This window comes from Ictidomys tridecemlineatus, chromosome 3, assembly GCF_052094955.1.
Source record: "Ictidomys tridecemlineatus isolate mIctTri1 chromosome 3, mIctTri1.hap1, whole genome shotgun sequence".
NCBI lineage: Eukaryota > Metazoa > Chordata > Mammalia > Rodentia > Sciuridae > Ictidomys > Ictidomys tridecemlineatus.
The window spans coordinates 154,878,068-154,899,014 of record NC_135479.1 but is presented as its reverse complement, the minus strand read 5'-3'; the positions used below and the strand labels follow the sequence as shown (position 1 = coordinate 154,899,014).

General features: G+C 39.3%; 1 protein-coding gene across 2 annotated transcripts in view; it reads left to right on the top strand.

The window, feature by feature from the left end:
• The window catches only part of Tmprss7 (transmembrane serine protease 7), a 35,013-nt gene that overhangs the window by 11,823 nt on the left and 2,243 nt on the right, over positions 1–20,947 (top strand). The window contains exons 7-17 of one of the 2 annotated variants that reach the window (XR_013436880.1): positions 73–301; positions 1,651–1,781; positions 2,447–2,559; positions 5,393–5,499; positions 8,881–9,017; positions 10,895–11,002; positions 13,550–13,660; positions 14,679–14,795; positions 15,701–15,872; positions 17,443–17,711; positions 19,283–19,393. Coding sequence is in view for 1 of the 2 variants with exons in the window: in XM_078044242.1 (XP_077900368.1) it covers positions 73–301; positions 1,651–1,781; positions 2,447–2,559; positions 5,393–5,499; positions 8,881–9,017; positions 10,895–11,002; positions 13,550–13,660; positions 14,679–14,795; positions 15,701–15,872; positions 17,443–17,711; positions 19,257–19,393 (1,631 nt within the window). In the remaining variant the exon portion in view is untranslated. Of the gene's footprint in view, positions 1–72; positions 302–1,650; positions 1,782–2,446; positions 2,560–5,392; positions 5,500–8,880; positions 9,018–10,894; positions 11,003–13,549; positions 13,661–14,678; positions 14,796–15,700; positions 15,873–17,442; positions 17,712–19,256; positions 19,394–20,947 lie in introns of both variants that reach the window. The other variant, XM_078044242.1, reaches the window with a different exon arrangement.

Below are 20,947 nucleotides of genomic sequence, written 5' to 3'. Positions count from 1 at the left end.
AAAACAAGTAAAAAGAAAGTAAGAAAGAAAGACAGAAAAGGAAAAGAAAGAAGGAAAGTACTGTCTCCACAGACAAAGGCTGCTCTCAGGACTTGTATGCAGATCATCTGTCTCTCCGCTACCCTCTGGAGATTTCTGCCACCTCAGGGAGGCTCATGTGTCATTTCAAACTGGTGGCCATCGTGGGCTGTCTGATTCGTCTCTCGATTGAGTCTATCCAACTCGAAGCTGACAACTGTGTTACCGACTCCCTGACCATTTATGACTCCCTCTTGCCAATTCGGAGCACCATCTTGTACAGGTATCACGCAGGCTGTCTCTACCCTCCTCTCTCTCTCTCCCTCCAACCCCTCCCTCCCTCTCCCTCTCACCCCCACCTCTTTAATGCAGGTACTCTTGTTGGCAGCCAAAAAGATTTTCCACAATCTTGGTTTCTATGGGCTCCCCTGGAAATTTTACAAAGAACATTTTGTGTAGACTCATGAAGTCAAAGACTGTCTGTTTAGTATTCCTGATACTTTAGTAGTATCCTTGCTAGAGTCTATCAGACTCAATGTTTTTTACTTGTAGCACACGAGACTCTCAAAATCAGTACAGCAAGAACTTCAGTCAATATCTGAAATATAAGATATTTGTTTAATTTTATTTTTATTATAATAACAGTGAAGTCTAGTGTTTCAGTCAAGTATGACAATAAATATTCTATGATTACATAGTTAAACAAATTTTTTTCTTATTCCAGATGTTCATCGTAGAAAAATGAGATCAGAGAAAATAATATCAAGTACTCCATGATCTCATTACCCAGATCAAATTTCTGTTACATTTTAGCATAAATCCTTTAGTTAATATATGTTTATAATTATATATCCATGTACTTACTCGTATCCTAATATTTTTCACTTAATAGTAGATACCTGCTTAAGGGTACTTAATATTTGAAAGACTAATAATGACAAGCTTTATTAACAAATTATTATTCATTACTCACTGGGTACATGATTATCATTATTTTAAAAAATATATGTCACAGTGCTTTATGTATGTATTAGTATTTATATTTGGTAATGAATGTTTGCATTAGAAGTTCAAACTTTATGCAAGAATAAGTTTGCCACTGGTTCTCATTCTTCAATCATTGTTAGTTTCTTTTCACCTTCCAAATATTTTTGGTTGTTTTCTCTTCCACCCCTCAGCACAGTGCTATGGGGAATATACTATTATTATTACTACTACTATTTCATGGAAGGAAAAATGGTACACACATGGATCTAGTTGCTTGATTTCCTGGCATCTTTCATCCAGTTAGTTGATGGAGCTGTTTTGAATCCGTTTTCCCTGGGGTAGAGCCCATGACCATAGCCATTATATATATAGTCTCTACACTAAGTTGTTCTCAAGGACAGCTCAGGGAGGGCCATCTAGGAGAGTTCTTTGGTAGTAGTTTGTAGACAAACATTTCTGTATCTTTTTTCAGCTTGGTTCCATCTGTAGTATCCTGTGGCCACTGGCTAATGAAGACCCGCCTGGTGGACTAATTCACAAAAACCTGTGAATGACTCTGGAAATGTGTGCAGTTACTGTTGGGTGGAGTCCCACACTTCCAATAGCCTGCTATTCATGTGTTTTCATTTTGTTATCTGGTTTCAGAATTTGTGAACCCACAAAAACACTGATGTCATTTGTTTCTACAAACAATCTCATGTTGGTGACCCTGAAGTCTCCTTATATACGGAGGCTATCAGGAATCCGGGCGTATTTTGAGATCATTCCAGAACAAAGTAAGTGTTTTCTAATAAAAAAAAAAAAAAAAGTTGCTTTTGGAAACATTTGTTATGATGCTGTCTTATCTTTCCTGAGGCTGTTATAATGCTGGTTGAATTAGTCAGGAACCCTGAATTGGGGCCCAGTCAAAAGAGGACAGAGTGAACTGTCAGCTTAGCATTAAGGTGTTAATTAGGCAACTCAAAAAAGGCAAAAAGGACACAAGAAAACTGGAAGATATCATAGAGGTAACACACTCAGGGAGCAACCACCTCCTCTATGGCTGAAATAGCAAAGGAAAGATGTTGAAAGTATTACCATTTAGAGCTTGGAAAAAGCCCGAGTGTGGAATGAAACTCTGGTTTTCTTAGGAGGGATAGCTGCTGCAGCTGCTGGTGCTGCTGCTACCTCCAATTCCAGAAGTATGTTCTTAAAGAAAGTAATAGCATCCTACAGATCTGTAGTCAAAATGTAGGATTTGGCAACCAACATGAAATTTGGAATTTGACAACAAGTGTTTTAACTAAATCTGTGGGGTGCTATTTCTTAAAAAAAAAAAAAGTTCAAAAAATATACCATAGTTTTAATCAAAAATTGTGCATTTGTAATTAGATAAATTAATGTAGTATGTTTTCCCATTGCCTCACAGCTGCAAATCACTGTGTGTGGACATCTTTTTCAGACTGTGAAAACACAGTGTTGGTCAGAGAAACCACTGGCTTTGAAGGGAAAATTTCAAGTCCATACTACCCGAGCTACTATCCTCCAAAATGCAAGTGTACCTGGAAATTTCAGGTAGCCTAGTTTGCCTGTATATTAGAAAAATATTCCTATCCTATTTTTAGTAGAATTTCATTTCCTTTATTTTCTTTTTAAATTACAGTATAATATCACTTAATTTTATAAAATTTAACTGCACTGAAATATATTATCTAGAAAACTAAATTTTCCTGTAATTTCAGCCCACTTTTTATACAAAGTACATACTATTAACAAATGTGGGCTATTTTTCCAATTTTTTTTAAAATTTTCATTAAAAATGTAAAGACCTGCTTGTAGGATCAAACAATTATTTTATTACAACAGAGATTATGGAGCAATTATTAATTACTTCATCAGAATAGTAATTAATAAAAGTAAAAAATCAGATTAGGCAATGTATAGTTCACTTGTGAAAGCAAAACAAACAGCAAATTTATATGAAGTATATATAACTCCCCTCTGATGCTAGGTGGGGCATTTCTTCCCCCCAACCCCACAATATTTTTTAAATCTTAAACAAAAATTATTTTTCTTTTTTATTTTTGTAGTATCATGGAGACAGGGAAGAGTGTTGTTACCTTTGCTCAGTCGGTGTATATAAAATCATTATTATATAGCACAGCAATTAGATGTAAGTGGTAAATATATATGTGGTTTGCATTTGTCAATATATTATTGAAGACTTCTCTGGGTCAAGTTCTCAGGCTATTTTAAACTTTGAGGACCTATGAAACTGGATGAAAATTTTTTTAAAAGTTCTGCTCTTATGGAAACTACCTTTCAGTTAGGGAAGATAGGTAAACCACCTACCAACAAACTGGTCATATACACAGTGAGCAGCCATGTCGGGGTTCAGATCTGTGGATTCAGCCAACGGCAGAGAGAATCCACATCTTTATTGACCATAGACAGACTTTATCTTTGTCATTATTCTCTACTATTATAGAAGAGTATAATAGTTATTTACATAGTGTTTACATAGTATTACATAGTATTAGATATTATAAGTAATCTGGAGATGATTTAAAGTACATTGGAGGATTTGGCTAGGTTATATGCAGATACTACACCTGTTACTTATTACCTGTCAATTTTCATTTTTATGTGTGTGAATAAACAAACAAATGATAAGGCTGGAAAAAAATTTGACATGTGTTCTCATGAGCCCTGGGCTTTTGGTGAACATGAGACAGTCCTATTCCTTGTGTGTCCCCCACATTGGTTTCCTGGAGCTTGAGAGACTGTAACAGAGTGACCCTCAAAGAAATGCTGGACTGGTTTGGATCTCTGGTCTGCTTTTTCTCACCTTGGGAAAGTTACTTATCTTTGATTAGTTATGTGGGTTTGTTTATTTTTTCTTCTTCTTTAAAATGGAAATCAACCTTCTTTGCCTAACAGAGTTGTTGTGTTTAATTGAGAACAACAAAGTGCCTGATTCACTCCCTCTCAAATGTGGGAGGTGAAGGGCGGCTTCCTGCATTTAAATGTACTTCAGAAACAAAGAGACACACATGCACACGCACAGACATGCATACATACACATGAAAGAGCAACACAAAATAATGGCATGCTAAAACTCTGTCACGGTAATAAATGTCAATGGGTAAAGAAAAAGACAGTGGGATTGAATTGCAAAGTACTACCTAAAAACTTAACTTCGTCATTTTCAAAAGAAAAAAAAATGACTCAAAAAAAGCTGAACAGAAAGGATGGGCAAGTTTGTACCAGGTATGGATAAGTAAAAAGAAAACAGTGTTCATTCTTAGTACCTGGCAACACTGAAACCAGGGCCACAACATTTCCTGGTTTGAAAGTAAGGAGAAGGGCAACTTATAAGATAAAAAGGGTGATCCACAAAATCTGATTATGATGATTATTTATGCAGTGAATGATATAGCATCAATACACACAAGCCAAGAAGTATAGGAAAGACAAAGAGAAGTGGGCAAGGCTTAAGTAAGAGATTTTAATTCACTTTCCTTGCATGATTCAGACATAGTGCACAACAGTAAATAGGGCCAGGAAAGCTATTAGGCCATACCAGTGAGTTTGGAAATAAAAATAAGCAGAAGGACCATGGAACATTCATAATTGGATCACAATCAAATTCTTAAGAAATTTAAAAAAAAATAAAAAACAATATAAACCATAATCTCTCTTCTAATTAAGATGGAATTAGAAAACTTGAAAATGGGTAAGCCAAAATTCAACTCTCTAGAAACATAAAAATCCTCTCTTCCATAATTCCTGGGTCAAAGTGAAAGTGAAAACTAAAACATTGGCATATCAGACATAAGGTGTACGTACACCACACAGTACAATAAAAAGGCCAGTTGTGTCGTGGCATAGTATGTGCATGTTTGCTCACAAGCAGGCAGTCTGGCTCCCTTGACCTTTTCAGAAAATACCCAGATGATTCAGTGACAGTCTTTAGGAATACCCAGGTAATATGAAGAGGAAGCTGATTCATTTCTCTTTTATCTACAGGATCTGAATGAAACTTTAAATAAGCCACGTCATTGTTTTCATCAACAGAGGACATTCTTTACACTCAGTTACTGGTGAATGTCTGCAAAATTAAGCTCATCCAACTGGAGCAGGCAGAAACCCAGAGACACTGCCTATGGTGTCCCACCTCATGGGCCCAGAAGCTGAGTCTTGAGCACCTGGTGGCTATCCTCTTTGTTCTCCACCTGCACTTCTTCCCACCCTGGTTGTTCAAGGGAGCTGGTGTACCACACCAGGGGTCACAGGGCACAGGAGTAGAACACCCCTGAAACAAAAAGTACCGAGCCAGCAAGGAAATGTTAGCCTGAGATTCGTCCTTTGCCTAAAGCATTTTTTGACTTGATGTTGTTTTTCACAGACCCCTCTGTCAACTCTCGGCATAGCCCTGAGATTCCATAACTATTCAATCACCAAGAAGAGTATGAAAGGCTGTGAGCATGGATGGTGGGAAATCAACGAGCACATGTAAGTGATTTTCATATGTGAGGAATCTGATGAATCCTTGGTGGCCTCTGTCCTAGAGAGGATTTGTCTGTCTCTAAAGAGTTTCCACTTTACTGTTGACAGAGGGCAACTGAGAGACAGGGAAATCAAGAAACTTGCACAAGGACTGTCACTCCTGAGGGACTGAATCAGGATTCAGGGCAAAGTTGATCTAAAGACATGGCTTCTGCCTCACCTCCACTCTGTGGACTTTCCATGTGTAGAGTGCATGCTTTACAAAAGTATTCGGCAGATAAACTATTCAAATTCTAGAGCTACTGGCGAAAATAATAAATAGGGGTTCTGGTGGTACAAAAGTTAGCCAATTCCTTTTGTTCATAGAGGCCTGATTGACCTGGCTTGGTCTGAAGGCTAGCAAATGGGTTGAGGCTAACCAGAAAAAAATCTCAAAGAAATGTAGGTAGTTTGGCTTCCTGAACCAACCTAGTAGTCCCCACGGTCACTGTCCCCTTCCCTTGGGCTGGGGATTGAACTCAGAGCCTGTGCAAGCTAAGCATATGCTCTCCCTGAGGTACATGCCTGGCTCCTAACTCTTGCTCTGATTTATTCCTTGCTTGTTAGTGTTGTTTATTTGCTTCTGAAACTATAATAGGTATTTAATAGCCATTTAATTGACTTAGCATTCAAAATACAGGACACCCTGCTTTGGCAGTAGAATGGCTTCTCATTTCACTTTTCAGAGAAGCATCCTGTGAGGTTGAAGGCTTTGCCTGCTAATTTTTTGCTCATTATTATTTCATAAATGAAACCTTCCCTAAGTGCTTTTCCTTAATAACCTTCTTTCAGTTCCTTTATACAAATTGCAAAATAGTCATCTATCCTGTCTTCAGAGGAGTAGGCCCTAGCAGATTCAAAAATGTTCTTGTATCCATTCTTAAAATGTAGCCAGTATTCCTTTTGGGAGTGTAACTGAATCAAGGGTTTGTTCTGTAGGAGATAGGAGACCTGGGTTCAAATTCCAGCCCTGTCATTTAGTAGCTATATTAAGTAGGGCAAATTCCTTAACATCTTTGATTTTCAGTTTGTAAATAAGATGATAATTCTCAATAAGGGTTTGTGTTTGGGCAAGCATTCAGGACATAATGCATACAACAGACCAAAAATATGATTTATGTTAATATAAATAACGAGATTTCTTTGGAAATTATATTAATGAATAAGCACTATAGAACATGCCCCAAGGCTTCATAGGTACTGCTTTTTGGTGTTTAATAAATATAGAAATCTTTACACATCTTTTGTATGATAAACCTATGACTAAACTGTGCTTTGAATAAGAAATATTATTTTTTTTTTCTCCCAAGTCACAGCAGAAACAGTCCAGGATGTGTGACTGCAGGTAGGAGCAGGATCTTCTCCCAAGCAATACCAGGAAAGCACTCTGCCCCAATGCTTCTCCTGAAAGGCCAGTTCTTCCTGTAGTCTGTAGGCTGGCTGAAACCCTATCAGATTAATTTCATGTTAGTTGTACCCTCAGGATTTAAAATGCCAGCCCTTTCCTTATCCTTTCTTCTCACTGGAAAGGGAAGGCTCTGATTGAACTAATAAGACCCCTTGCTGAGAAGTTAGCCTAAGGGAATTGGGGCTGTAAAGAGAAAGGTGGAAAGAGTCATAAGGAATGGGGAAAGACTAAGGATTTCCTCAAATAGTTCAGAGAACCTAACCTCAAAGAAATAATGGTCACCCTACAAGTTGGATGCCTTTAGAGAGGAAAAGCAGAGCAAAGCCCAAGGAGAAGGCCGCTGGATGTTCTAGAAAGTGCCAGACTATAACCTCAGGCCAACTGTGTTCAAATCCTGGTTCTACTTACTTGCTTTTGAACTTTAACAAATTATTTCACTTATGTTTGTTCCTGACTTGTTATATGTCTGGATACATAAATTGACTCTTGTTGGGTTTCTCCAATCTCTCACTTTTTGAGCTCTAAGTCTCTAAGCCTTCATCATGATCCATTGCATAGGATCTTCCTTTAAGCTCCAGCCCAAATATGGAGGCCAACATCCTTTATCTTAATTCCCTTTTAAGATGCCTGAGTAGGACTAATCTTTGGAAGAAAACCCTAGATGTTAGTGGAGAACACACACAAAACACATCATGTCTTTAGATCATGGTGTGACCATCTCCAGATGATCAATTAGAGTAGATTCTGATCTCCAAAGCTTGGCTTGGCTTTCAGGAACCTTTCAGACCTGGCTCCTACTTGGTCAGGTGGCCACCTACACCTGCTATCTCTTCCTTATATAACTGGCTTATCAGTCCATCAGTTCCTGAACTTCAGCCAATTGCAAGAGACTCTTCCTGAATGACATGAGAATGCTTTCCTCCCTAAAATCACAGATTATCTGTGCTTTAGAATGCCAGTGTCTGATTCAAAGGGCTTTTGAGGTTCCCAACTGATTTGAGGGCCTAGAGTGACTGGCATTCACAAGTTCCAGGGGACAGTACCACCCCAAGTCTTGAGGCTGCTCCCTGTCTCCCATGGAGACCCTAGAGGTTTCACACTAGAAAACGCCTTGCCCGAACAGGGCAGTGGACTTCTCACAGGCCTTCTGTATAATAATGCTCCTACTCCATTGCTCACAGAGCTCATGTAGCAAAATTACTAACCAGAGAGATTATTTTCCCAAAAGAATTTTGGGAACCCTGGTGGCATTAAGTAATGAGAGGTAAGAAAAAAATCAAGGGAGGGAAATATTGTGTAGAGACATTACTTCTTGGAAATTCTACCAAGGACAAATGCAGAGATGCATATCATATTTTGATTTAGATGGAAATAGCATAGTTGTTTGCTTCAAGTGTTGATGAAGTTCTTTGCATATTTTCAACCTGAACTCAGAGATTCCACTCTGCTCTGCACAGAGGTCTGTGGGCAAGACCTTCTTGTTTCATGTTTTATTTTTGTTTTTCACTGAAAGGAGATGGGCCTAGAAGAATTGCCTTCAGATCTCTAAAATGTGTTGTTCAAAACTGAGCAAATTTCAACCTCTGAATTGATATCTATGACAGTGTAAACTTAGAGAATGTTAATGTAAGTTTGAGATGTAAAGTATAAAAATTTTTTTTTCTATACTAAAGGGCATCATCTGAGTTCCTGCTCCTTGCCTAAATTCATAGTTTGCTTGTGAGTGTTGGTAGTACTCTTACTGCTCTATTTAGCAGAAGATAAAATTGGGGAGAAGTTACTAGATTGTGGCCACATAGCATAGGATGGATTTGATGCTACCATTAGTGCATCTCTGCTTACAAAATCCAGTGACCACAGTACAGATGAATTTACTGTCAACAGGAAGGCAGTTGATGAAACCTCAAGCTGTGTGTCCTCTCCTACTCCTGTCTCCTCAGGTACTGTGGCACCTACATGGATCATCACACGATTTTCCGGGTGCCCAGCCCTCTGGTTCACATTCAGTTCCAGTGCAGTTCAAGGCTTTCGGACAAGCCACTGTTGGTAGAATACGGCAGTTACAACATCAGTCAACGTAAGCCTGGTTATCAACGAGATCCTTAGAAAACCTCAATAAGTCATCACATGGTGAGCTGGGCATGGTGGCACATGCTCGTGATTCCAGCAACTTAGGAGGCTAAGGCAGGAGGATTATAAGTTCAAGTCCAGCTTCAGTAATCAGAGAGGTCCTAAGGAGCTCAGTGAGACCCTGTCTCAAGAAAAAGTGCTGGATGTGGCTCAGTGGGTAAGTGCCCCTGGGTTCAATCCCCAGTACCCTCCCAAAAAAAGGGGGAAAAAGTTATTATATGGTCACCAATGCTTTATAACTTATAACCTCAAATATTTCAGGAATGAGTATAGCTTCTTTTTTTGTTATTTCCTTTTATATATGTATTTTTAAAAAACAAATTTTATATATATATATATATACACACACATAAATTATGTTTTATTGCTTTATTTTAAGTTGTAGAGAAATCATTTAATATTTTTGACATTATGATTTATAACTGAAGTATAACTTCTTACATTTTTCCTGAAATACAGGACAAGTCCGTATTTTGGCTTGTTATTTTTCTGATTTTTGTGTTCATATCAACATATAGAGGATCTGAGACCTACAGTTTGATTCATTTTGGTCTATGGTGCACAAGGGTAGCTGTTTGATTGAAAGGATTAAAATAACAGCACTTAGAAGGTAGAGCTGCTGGAACAGCAACCAGGAAGTGGCTAATAGAAAAGAAAACATCTGAGGGAAGTATTGAAGCTGGAGTGTAGATAAGGACATGTTCAAGAAATTCTAGACCCATTTAAAATGGGGAAGTATAAAAGTTATTCGTTGAGGAACTTATGAAGATATGACATAAGCGAAAGGAACTTAGACCTTGTTATTCTCTGACAATCCCCAATATCCTGCTTTTATTTGGAATATTATGCTCAGAATAATTAATACAATTGTATTAATAATACAGTCTCCAGCAGGGTCTCAAGAAGAGCCAGTCATTTCATTTCTGTCTTTTCAAACTATGACTATTCTCCCTGACTCATCTGCTCCACCACATGCCATTGAGACAGAGGTGGACCTATAATGCACTCTCCCACTGTTTTTTTGCACCAGGGAGGAAGGATTTATTATTTCAGCAACATTCATATATTAGCTTAGGATGTGATTTAAGCCAACAGAGGGAGTGGATCTTTTATGAGCAGCCTGATTGAAAAGGAAAGAATAGTGGATAGTGAAGTAGGAGGCAGGAGTCTTGGCTTTGAGGTCTGGCACTAATCTCTCTAGGTCAACTTGAGTAGATCAGTGGTTACTCTTTATTTTGGAACAGAGATCACTTGAAAATGCAATTAAAGAGGCAGAATAATGCTTTTGATCACAGACAATTTGGAGAAAGCAGCATCCCATTTGTAATCCCCTAGAAAGTCTAAAGCCTGCACATTAAGAATGCTGGCCTCTAATATGTCTTCCAGCTTTCCCATGCTTCAAGTCTGTATTAATGCTATGGAGCTGAGTCAAGGCAGAGGGTTTTTTTTTTTTTTGTTTTGTTTTGTTTTTTTTGTGGTGCTGGAGATTGAACCCAGGCCTTTTTGCATGCAAGGAAAGCACTCTACCGATTGAGCTATCTCCCCAGCCCGAGGTTTGATTTTGAAGGTGACTTGGATGCAATGGTTACTCAGACCTCCTGTTTAATTAATTTTCTTTTTTTATTCACTTGGGTTCTGCTTTTTTGGCTTGTCATTACCCACAGCCTTATTTAGATGGACATATTATATAATTACTCCTGCTACCTTGTCAAATCCCTAATCACTTAAAGCTTCATGTTTCTTTGCTAATGTGGTCTGGGGATTTTTCAGGACCCACATGACATTTTCTTTTTTCTTTCTTTTTTTTTTTTTTATTGCTTATAGCTTGTCCTGTTGGATCTTTTAGATGCTCCTCTGGTTTGTGTGTCCCTCAGGCTCAGCGCTGTGATGGAGTAAATGACTGCTTTGATGAAAGTGATGAACTTTTCTGTGGTGGGTATTCAGACTTTGAATATGACTTTCTTAGACGTAGCTTGTCAGGACCATTGTTGCTGCTAGTGTCCACCTACAGTCTTTGTAGTGTTGATAGTGTTATCTATCACTACCTAACAAACTATACCAAAACTCAGTGACTTAAAACAGTCATTCCTTGTCCTCCTCCTCCTTGTCCTCCTCCTTCCTTTTTTTCTTCACCTCCTCCTCCTTCTTCTTTTCTGTTGTTTTCTTTTTTCTTTTTGCCCCCCCCCCCACTTTGCAGTGTTAGGGATCAAATCCAGGGCCTCATGCAAGCTGGGCAAGATTCTACCACTGAGCCACATCCCCAGCCCCCATCATGTATTCCTCATCATATACCCATATGTTGTTTTGGATATGCCTGATCTAGGCTGAGCTCAGTTGGGTGGCTTTGCTTCAAGCACTGGGTCATCCTGAGATTGGTCCTTCACAGGTCAGGATCAGGTCTATTCTTTCTGACTCTTTCTTTCATTGAGCCATGGATAGCATTGATAGTGACAGAAGCAAAGGAGGAGCAAGCAGAAACATATAGTTTCTCTGAAGGTTTGGCCTTGGGATTGGCACCCCATCACTAGTATCATAGTTCATGGCTCAAATCCGGTCACATAGCTGAGATCAAAGTCAAGGCTCAGGGAATTTCCTCTGCACATTTTGGGGTCATAGCAAGGATGGGTTGCATTAATATGACCACAGGGAGTAAAGATCTGTGATTAATAGCTTAATTCACCACAATCGTTTTTTGTTTGTTTGTTTTGTACATTATTAAAAAAAATGTTATTTTCCACTGGTACTTGACAGTTAATAGCACCTGATACATTCTGAATTTTTATAAAACAAGTTACATAATTCTTAGTATATAAAAATGACTCCAAAAATATTTGAATGTCTGTTATGGTATATGGAAAGGTAAATTATTAGGATTTTTATTGTGCATTTAGACAATGCATTTTCAAGGTTAACTTTAAAATCTTAGAAAACAACATTTTCTGTGAAAGTGCATTAGAGGAAACTGGTTCAATAAATCCAGTAAACATACATTTCAGCAGTAGAGACTAAACTACTACCAAAATATCATGAAAACTCTTCTGAAAGATTTCAAAACAAAATTATTCAGAATCTCTTCCAAATCTATTTTTCTGGAATCATTTATTTAGTTTAATTTTAGGTAGAATTTAGGGTTACCTAAAACTCTCAAACAACAACTCCTCCTCCTCTTTCTCCTCCTCCTCCTCCTCCTCCTCCTCCTCCTCCTCCTCCTCCTCCTCCTCCTCCTCCTCCTCCTCCTCCTCCTTCTTCTTCTAACAACAATCCTATTTGAAGTCACAGATCTTTTATCTTGAGAGCAGCTCAGAATCTGCAAAAAAGTAAACTCAGCATTCCTCTTTATGGAGCACAGGGTTTGTTTATGAATGATAGTTTTTTCATTGTTGTTGTCTTTAACCTACACAGTTTCTATTAATATTACATTGGTAATAACTAAGGGAGGGTAATCTGTCCCATAATAATTCCATTGGCAAAGACAGGCAACCCCTCCAATGCCAATCCTGATAGACCTTCCTAGGCTCTCCCCAATCCAAATAGGGATCCCCATACTTCAACCACCCTAACTCTCCAATGCCCCCCTCCACGTTCTCCATACAGATACTTAAGTTTACTCATCTGATTTGAAAGCCGTATTTATTTCCTGTGCCTACTAAAAGCTATTCATTCTTGAGGTTGCCTTTATATTCTTTCTTTTTAGTATCAATAATTTGTTTTTAAAAGTATTTGATACACAACTGGTGCCCCGTCCCCCAAACATACAATTGAAAGGAATGACTTTTCCCAGCAGGGCTTCTTCCTGGGAGAAGTGTGGTCTATAGTCAGAAATGTCTAAAGAACCACAATTTCTGAAAGTACTTGCTAATATACCATGCCTGCCTTCAATCTAAAGAAAATATTCCAAAAAGGGAAAATATTTTTTCCTATTTTCAGATTTTTTTCTGCATTTCCTAACTGAGGAAATAGATCTCTAAGGAAACAAATCATCTTAAGAAGATTTTCCTTACACACAGACCACAAGTCTATTTTTCTCTAAGATCTCACATTCATGAATTCACTCAACAAAACCTCCTTGAACTCCTCCTATGTGATCAGGGGCCTGGGGTACAGGTATGAATAAGATAATTTCAGTACACTTCCACTTTCATTAGGAGGGGAGACAAGTTCAATTTAGATAACAGCTTACAATATTCATTTTTCTGAAAATAGATTACTTCAGATGCATTTAATTGTAATTAAATAAGCAAACCATCAGAGTTCAACACATCTACACAATTGCAAAAATCAGATCTGACAAACTCAAGTGCTAGGATTTGCTGCAAAGTTTAAATATCAGCTTTTCCTCATGAAGGTGCTGCTGTTGAGGAAAAATCACTCTCTAGTTTGTCATCTTAATATTTTGTCCCTGTAGAAGGGCACTCCTGGTCATGGGAGAAGGCAGATGATGTCCCAGGCTCACAAGCCCTGTGTCTTTTCTCATTCCAGTGCCTGTTAAACCTGCCTGCAACACCAGCTCCTCCAGGCAGCAGGGCCCTCTGGTCTGCGATGGCTTCAAGGACTGTGAGAATGGCCAGGATGAGCAGAACTGCACTTGGAGTGAGAAGGGACCCCTGCTCTGTTGTACTTCCTAAATCAGAACCAAAATGCCTTTGCTGAGTCAGGGCAATCTAGTCCCAGTGTCCCCCAAAGTTACCCAGATTTGGCACTGAAAATCCCTTGTCTGAGGAAGCTCCTCAGTCCTAGAAAAAATGAGTGACTAAAGTTGGTGACTTTAACAGGAGTGGACTTGTGGGGTGTGTGTGTGTGTGTGTGTGTGTGTGTGTGTGTGTGTGTGTGTGTGCGTTACTGTGTGAATACTGGCAGATTTTCATTGCTTACCTGATTTTTTTTTTTTTTTGGTACCAGTGATTGAACCAAGAGATGCTTAACCAATCAGCCACATCTCCAGCTCTTTTTAAAAATATTTTTATTTTGAGACAGGGTCTCACTAAGTTGCTTAGGGCCTCACTAAGTTGCTGAGTCTGGCTTTAAACTTGTGATCCTCCTGCCTCAGCCTCCCAAACCACTGGGATTACAGGTGTACACCACTGTACTCAGTTACTTCCTTGCTTTTAATGCTACTTAAGTTTTAGGATACTGAGGATCTGATGTAGAGGAACTTGCCAGAGACCATGAAGGGTCAGAAATGAAAATTGTAATTACTACAGAAATGCAAACCTCCTGAGTTGTGAACAAATTTTTCTTTTCTTGGATGTCATAAAAAGACGGATGTGGTAGTGATTTATGCCCAGAGACTTTCCTTGGAGAATAAGACACAATAACAAAGAGGCTGTGGCCTAAAAAAGCCACTTATATGGCCAACGCCTTTGCATCTCACTCACCTACAGGGGAAGAAGGTTAGGTAGTTGGATTGACTCTCAGCTGAAGTGCTTGCCTGCCTGCCTACATCAGTGGCTCTGAAAGGTCACTGTGGGTTTGTTCCATTTCTCTGCTAATTTTTCCCAGAGCAGCAAATAGCGATTTTGTGGCTAATCCATCCTTTGCAAAGATCAGTGTCATTTACTCAGATGTTTCTGGCTAGAAAAAAACTGCTTTTTCTTTCATTCGTTTTTAGGCATTCCGTGCACCAACAGAACTTTTAAGTGCGGCAATAATATCTGCTTTAGGAAACAGAATGCAAAATGTGATGGGATCGTGGATTGTTCAGATGGAAGTGATGAAGTCGGTTGCAGTGAGTAGAAAAGCTGTTCCTTCTGATTCCTGTCTTCCCACCTGGTTTGCCCATTTTCCATTTTTATTCTCTTCCTCATGGAATTCCCCTGGCAGATGTTACCACACACCAGGAAATAATAGTAAATCTTGGTGAGCTGAGTCTGAAATTATTTCTCCATCTTCTTTCTTGATACTAAGCATCACTACACTAGATGTTTCCAAAGAGAGCTTTCAATTACTAGTAACACTAATGAAGGAAGAAGGTCTTAAGTAAAATAGCCTGTGACAAATGAAAAAGTGGGCTTCTGGAGGATTTTTGCTTATATCTTACTTTGTGAACAATATCAATTGTTGGTTCTTTGTTGATTCAAAACCCATTAACTGTTCTGTGCCATGTGTTCTTTTTAGTCATGTGGCTTCTAATTGGCCATGTGGCAGCAGGTTAATTATATACCATTATTGATACTATTTACACAAAAAGTAAATTACACTAAAAGTAATTGCTCTGATAACTAGTTTGTCTTAGGCTTTAATTTATCTTTGTTTTACAAATTTTTCTCTTAGATTAGCACAGCTTCAAACACATTATCAATTTTGTTATATCAGAACTTACCTTTTTCGTCTCCATCTAGCCACCTAACACCAGGGCTGTTGTTTGTATCAGTACAGCTGTTACTATGGATCCCTCTGCCTCCGCATGCATTACTGTATGGAGATTTCCTGTTAGGGCTTGTTTTCCGGAAGGAAGGAGTAGTCTTCTGGTGCTGGTTTCAGACAGACCCATAAAATTCCTTTCTAGATAAGCAGGCGATTTTAAATTGCTTACTTGGTGACTCAGTTCCCAGCCCAGCACTGAACCTGATCTAATTTCCAGTTTTTCTTCAAGTCTGCCTTAAATCGAATGACCCTTCCTCTCTACCAAAGGCTGTAGCAGGCTTTCCTCCACTGTCCACCGAGTCGTCGGGGGCACTGACTCCCAGGAGGGGGCTTGGCCATGGCAGGTCAGCCTCCACTTTGTTGGATCTGCCTACTGTGGCGCCTCCGTCATCTCCAGGGAGTGGCTTCTCTCTGCGGCCCACTGTTTCCATGGAAACAGGTAGGGTATCCCAAACCTTACTCTTGAGTGGCACATTCTGACAACAGACCATACATCTGCCTTGAATTGTGAGAAGAAGCCCCTAGTAGGAAAAAAAAATAAAAATCAATTCAATCGGGCTACCTTTTTATTTGTTTTGGTGGGATGGGGGCACTGGTTACGTGTCAAATAGTTTTTATTTATTTTAGGTATCATTGAGATAAAGAAAGAACACAAACGAAACATCAAGAATGAATAGTTTTTACTAGACTGAGGAAATAAAGAGAGGGCTTTCAAGTCAGATGGGCAGACCTAATAGGCTGTGTGGATAATGTGGAGGAGGGTGGCTGGAGTATGGGGATCCCTGTTTGCATTGGGGGTGATCCTGGGAAGGTCTGTTAGGGTTGGCATTGGAGGGGCTCTGTCTACCTTTGCCAGTGGGATTATTATGAGACAGAAGATCTCCCAGCTAAGGGTGAAAGAGAAGCTTAAAAAGTGATCTAACTTGAAATTTAAACTTATTTAAATCTACTAGACCTTAGGTACAAAACTAATTTCATATTCTGAATTTTAAGAGATTTCGACTAAGTTATTCAATTTGAGTATTTACTCTTCCAATAAATTACAGGAATCATGTTAATTACTGAAATAGCTTCACCTCTGATCATTAATCTTAAATGCTGTGAAACTGCTGTGTCCTTATTTTTTTCCAAGAGTTTTCATATTCTTTTCACTTTGAACTTCTCTTTGGTTGCCCCAGGGTGAGATCAAAGCCACACATGGAGACTACAATCCCCTCTGTGACTCGGTGCAGGGTAGGGGGCAGGGTCAACATTAGAATTCTGGAAGGACTGATCATGGGGGTGGAGTTTGGTATCCCTTTGACTGTCATACTTAAGCAGCTACAGCAGCTATGAGGCTTCTGGTAGCTTGCAGCAAGAAGGAATTTCATTAAATTTCTGCTTAAAGCACTTAATTTTTTTTACATTGACTTTTTATTTGTTCTTTTTAGTTATAAATAACAGTAGACTGATATAACAGTAGTTTGATATATTATACATACATGGAATATAACTTCCCATTCTTCTCGTTGTACTGGTAAACACTTCATTTTCTAATCTGTCTTGAAATTGATATCATTTGAATTTGGTAGAAGGGCCCCCAGATCACCATATTACTGGCCCTGTTTGTCTCCATCAGATGCCATTGTTAGAATGAATGGGAAGAATTTAACCAATTAACTCTAGTTATAAACATTATTGACCTGTGTGTGACCTGTGAAATACCAGTGGCAAGAAAATTTCCTTAGAATGTTTCTGAAACATAGTTATAATTGGCCACTCCTGGGACCGTTTTTTTTTTTGTTTGTTTGTTTGTTTGTTTTGTTGTTTTTTAATCTCCGGTTTTACACAAAGAAGGTGCAGAGAAGTTGTGCTTCTTGCCATGCTTCTGGACAGAGTCAGGGGCTAAGATAAAGCCACTGCAAGTCAGGACCTCCTTTCTTCAGCCCTCATCTCTCTGTAGAGTGCTTGTTTCTAAACTGTGGGATTCTTCAGACTGCTAACTTGGTGCTTCATTCCTTCTCTACCAGGTTGTCAGACCCCACACCGTGGACGGCTCACCTTGGGATGTATGTGCAGGGGAATGCCAAGTTTATTTCCCCATTGAGAAGGATTGTGGTCCACGAGTACTACAACAGTCAGACCTTCGACTATGATATTGCTTTGCTACAGCTCAGTGTCGCCTGGCCTGACACCCTGAAACAGCTCATTCAGCCAATCTGTATTCCTCCTGTTGGCCAGAAAGTGCGCAGTGGGGAGAAGTGCTGGGTTACCGGCTGGGGGCGAAGGCATGAGGCAGGTCCGTGTGTGAATGAGTGGGCTTGGCCTTCCACATGGATGAGAGTAACTTATGCTGATGCTGTGCTTTGGGGTTCCCAGAGAAGATTTGTATATATCATCTTCTTTGGGCCTCCTGACAACTCTGAAAGTTTGGATTGGAGGAGACTATTTCATCTATGTCTTATGATTCTTTCCATCTGCTCCAAAAGAAGCAGGGAGACGGAGGGAACCTTTAAACAAAAGCAGAATTGACCAGATAGCATGGGCTCTTTTCAAACTCTGAAGAGATGCTGTGATTTCCACTAGATAAGAACAGTTCCTCCTTGGCTTCTCTTTTATTCCAAGATGTGATTCATTTTTATAAAGGAGAGGACCTTTATGTATGTACACTCCACTGTCAACTCAGACAGCCATGTAGAAGATTTTGCAGGTATGTCCTGCACCAGGACTCTTGGCCAAGGGATGAAAGTGAAGAAAGAAATCCAGCCTGCCCTTAGCTAATCCAGGATTGGGCATTACACCTACCTAGAATTGGTCCACTCAGAGGGGATACCTTTTTGTGCCTTTCCACCCAGAAAAAAAGCATCATTTTCCAATATGTACCCAAGTCAGGGAGTATGCTAGGGAAGGCTGTATGTTCATCCTTCCATGATTTTTCCATGAACTAGGATTCCATGAACTAGCTGATTCTGAATATATTATGAGGAGAAAAATACAAAGCTTCATGTACATGTCCCCAGAGGTTACTGCTAGAACTTTCCTTTGACCTCCCAGTCATCTGGGATTCCCTTGCAGCCTATCCAAGGGTTTAGGACAGTGTCTGTGATTCTTGAACTTTCCCTGAATGCTTGCTTTGACACTGACTAAATATTCACTGTGAGCAGCTTCTCAAATGCTCACTGTCCTCAGTTAGTTACTGAAGTAGTAAGATTCACCTTCATTTTATATGCTGAGGCCTCAGAGTCCTGAGAGAGAAGGCAGCTAGGTGTTCAAATACTTACAACTCTGATAGGCTACTATGCTCCATGCTTTAGTTTCAATATCACAAAGGGAATTGTCTACCCATTTTTTTTATAAGCATGTGTGTGTGTGTGTGTGTGTGTGTGTGTGTGTGTGTGTATCATCTTAGCCAAACATGTTTAAAGGGAAGTGAAAGAGCTATATAGAAACAATTGTTTTTATGATTCTTCAGAGACTTCCATATGTCAGTTGTGCTCCTTTACTTAAGGAGCTCTCTTGAACAGAAAATATTGGTACTAAGCTTTGTTGACTCACAGTCATTCTAAATGCAGGAGATGAAGGAGTATGGGACAGTGGTTTAGGTGGGGGAGGCAGATCTTGGGTCTAAATCCTGTTGGTATTTGCTAGCTATATGCCACTGGGCAAGTCCTTTTATCTCCCTAGATTCCTTTTACTCATCACAAAATAGGGATAATAATAGAGTTCATCTCCAAGAATAGCTCTGAGGGTTAAAGGAGATAATCTGAGTTATCATTCAAATGAAACCTTGAAGAGATGTAGTCATTACCATTACCGTGATTTCCAACTCCAACGTGTTTTCCAGATAGTAAAGGCTCCCCTGTTTTGCAGCAAGCAGAGGTAGAGCTCATTGATCAAACCCTCTGTGTTTCCACCTACGGGATCATTACTTCTCGGATGCTCTGTGCAGGAGTGATGTCTGGCAAAAGAGATGCCTGCAAAGTAAGTCCTCCTACCTTCCTCTTGCTCAACATGTGTTTTCCATAAATGCTTTCACATTTAATCCATGCAACTCTGGGGAATAACTAGGGCAGGTATTCCCCTTACCTCATCTGAGGTATTAATTATGACCTAGTTGCCTAAGATCAGGGAAAGGTGCCGAAAGAACTGGTTTTATAGAATCAGTTTTTAATCCCTGTGTATCTTCTTCCAGCATTCACTTGGTGAGGTCAGCCTCCATAAGTCTGTCACAATTTCTTTATAATTAAAAAGCAAAGCAAAAAATGACACACACATGCACACTATGTTTCAGGATTACTGCCTATTTCCTTAGGAGCAGGATCTGTTTAACTTCTGAAATTACAAGGATTTCATTTACTCATGCATCTAAAGCATAGGCAGGTGGCGGTGGGAAGAGAAGAGGAATAGGAGAGGTAACAAGAACACTTATATGCAGCCCTCTGGGTAGCCACCTCTAGCCGTGGTTCAGCTGGAGGTCACCTTGCAAGGGAGGGGATATTTCTCTGAACCTATGATTTCAAATCTATGTCCATGATCACCAAAGATGATTAAGAGAGTAAGGATGACAGCAGGATGGGTTCCCATATCATTCCACAACTTCAGCCATGATGCCACAAAACTCATTATAATACTGACTTCTATCTTTTGAGATTCTACTTTGTGACAAGCAACCATGGTACATCATTTACGTAAATTCATTCAATTCATTCTTTTACTTCCATTTTACAGAGGAGGAAACTGGGGACAGAGAGGATAAATAGATGACCCAAGGTCATATAGCGAGCAAGTACAGATATCTGGGCTGGGATTGGAACCCATGGCTCTCTAATGCTAAAGTTACTGTTTTAGGGTTTAGCTGGTCAGTTACATATCCCTGTTCCAGACAGTCATCAAGCTTATGCACTAAATTTGTACTAGTAGATCTGGTATTGCATCAATTAAAATAAAGATCCCAGTTTCTTAACCTGTCAGAATTTACCTAATCAGGTGTAAAATTGTGAAGTTGGGATGTAGGGGCACATTTAGACTGCTATTTAAGCAAGTTGTAACTTTCCCACCCTCCCTAAAATAGAAAAATAAAAGTCAGACATTATACTAAAGGATTTAAACTGTAGGAATTATGTTTAAATCTTTAGTTATTTGAGTCCTGACTTTATGAAGTTGAGATATCAGAAGGGACTCTCAAAAGGAAGTATTTTCTCTATGAAAACTGTCTAACAGTGGCTCTTAGGGTTGCTGCATTGGACTTGCCAAACAAAACAGGCTTTGTGTTTCTTCTGTGGCCATGATCCAGCTGCTGAAGTTGCATGGCCCAGAGATAGAAATCACCCTTCAAAGATAACCATAAGGTGGTTGTGAGGATCAAATGACCCAAAACAGTGCCTGGAATATAGAGAACACTAAATAAATGTTAGCCCTTAATGCTACTTCCACCTATTCTTTGTATGGAGCATGTGCAAGAATCTTATAATGTTATTCTCAGACTTAAAAATCAAGTTTTTAAAAAAATGAATGTAGTTTTTTTATTATAAGAAG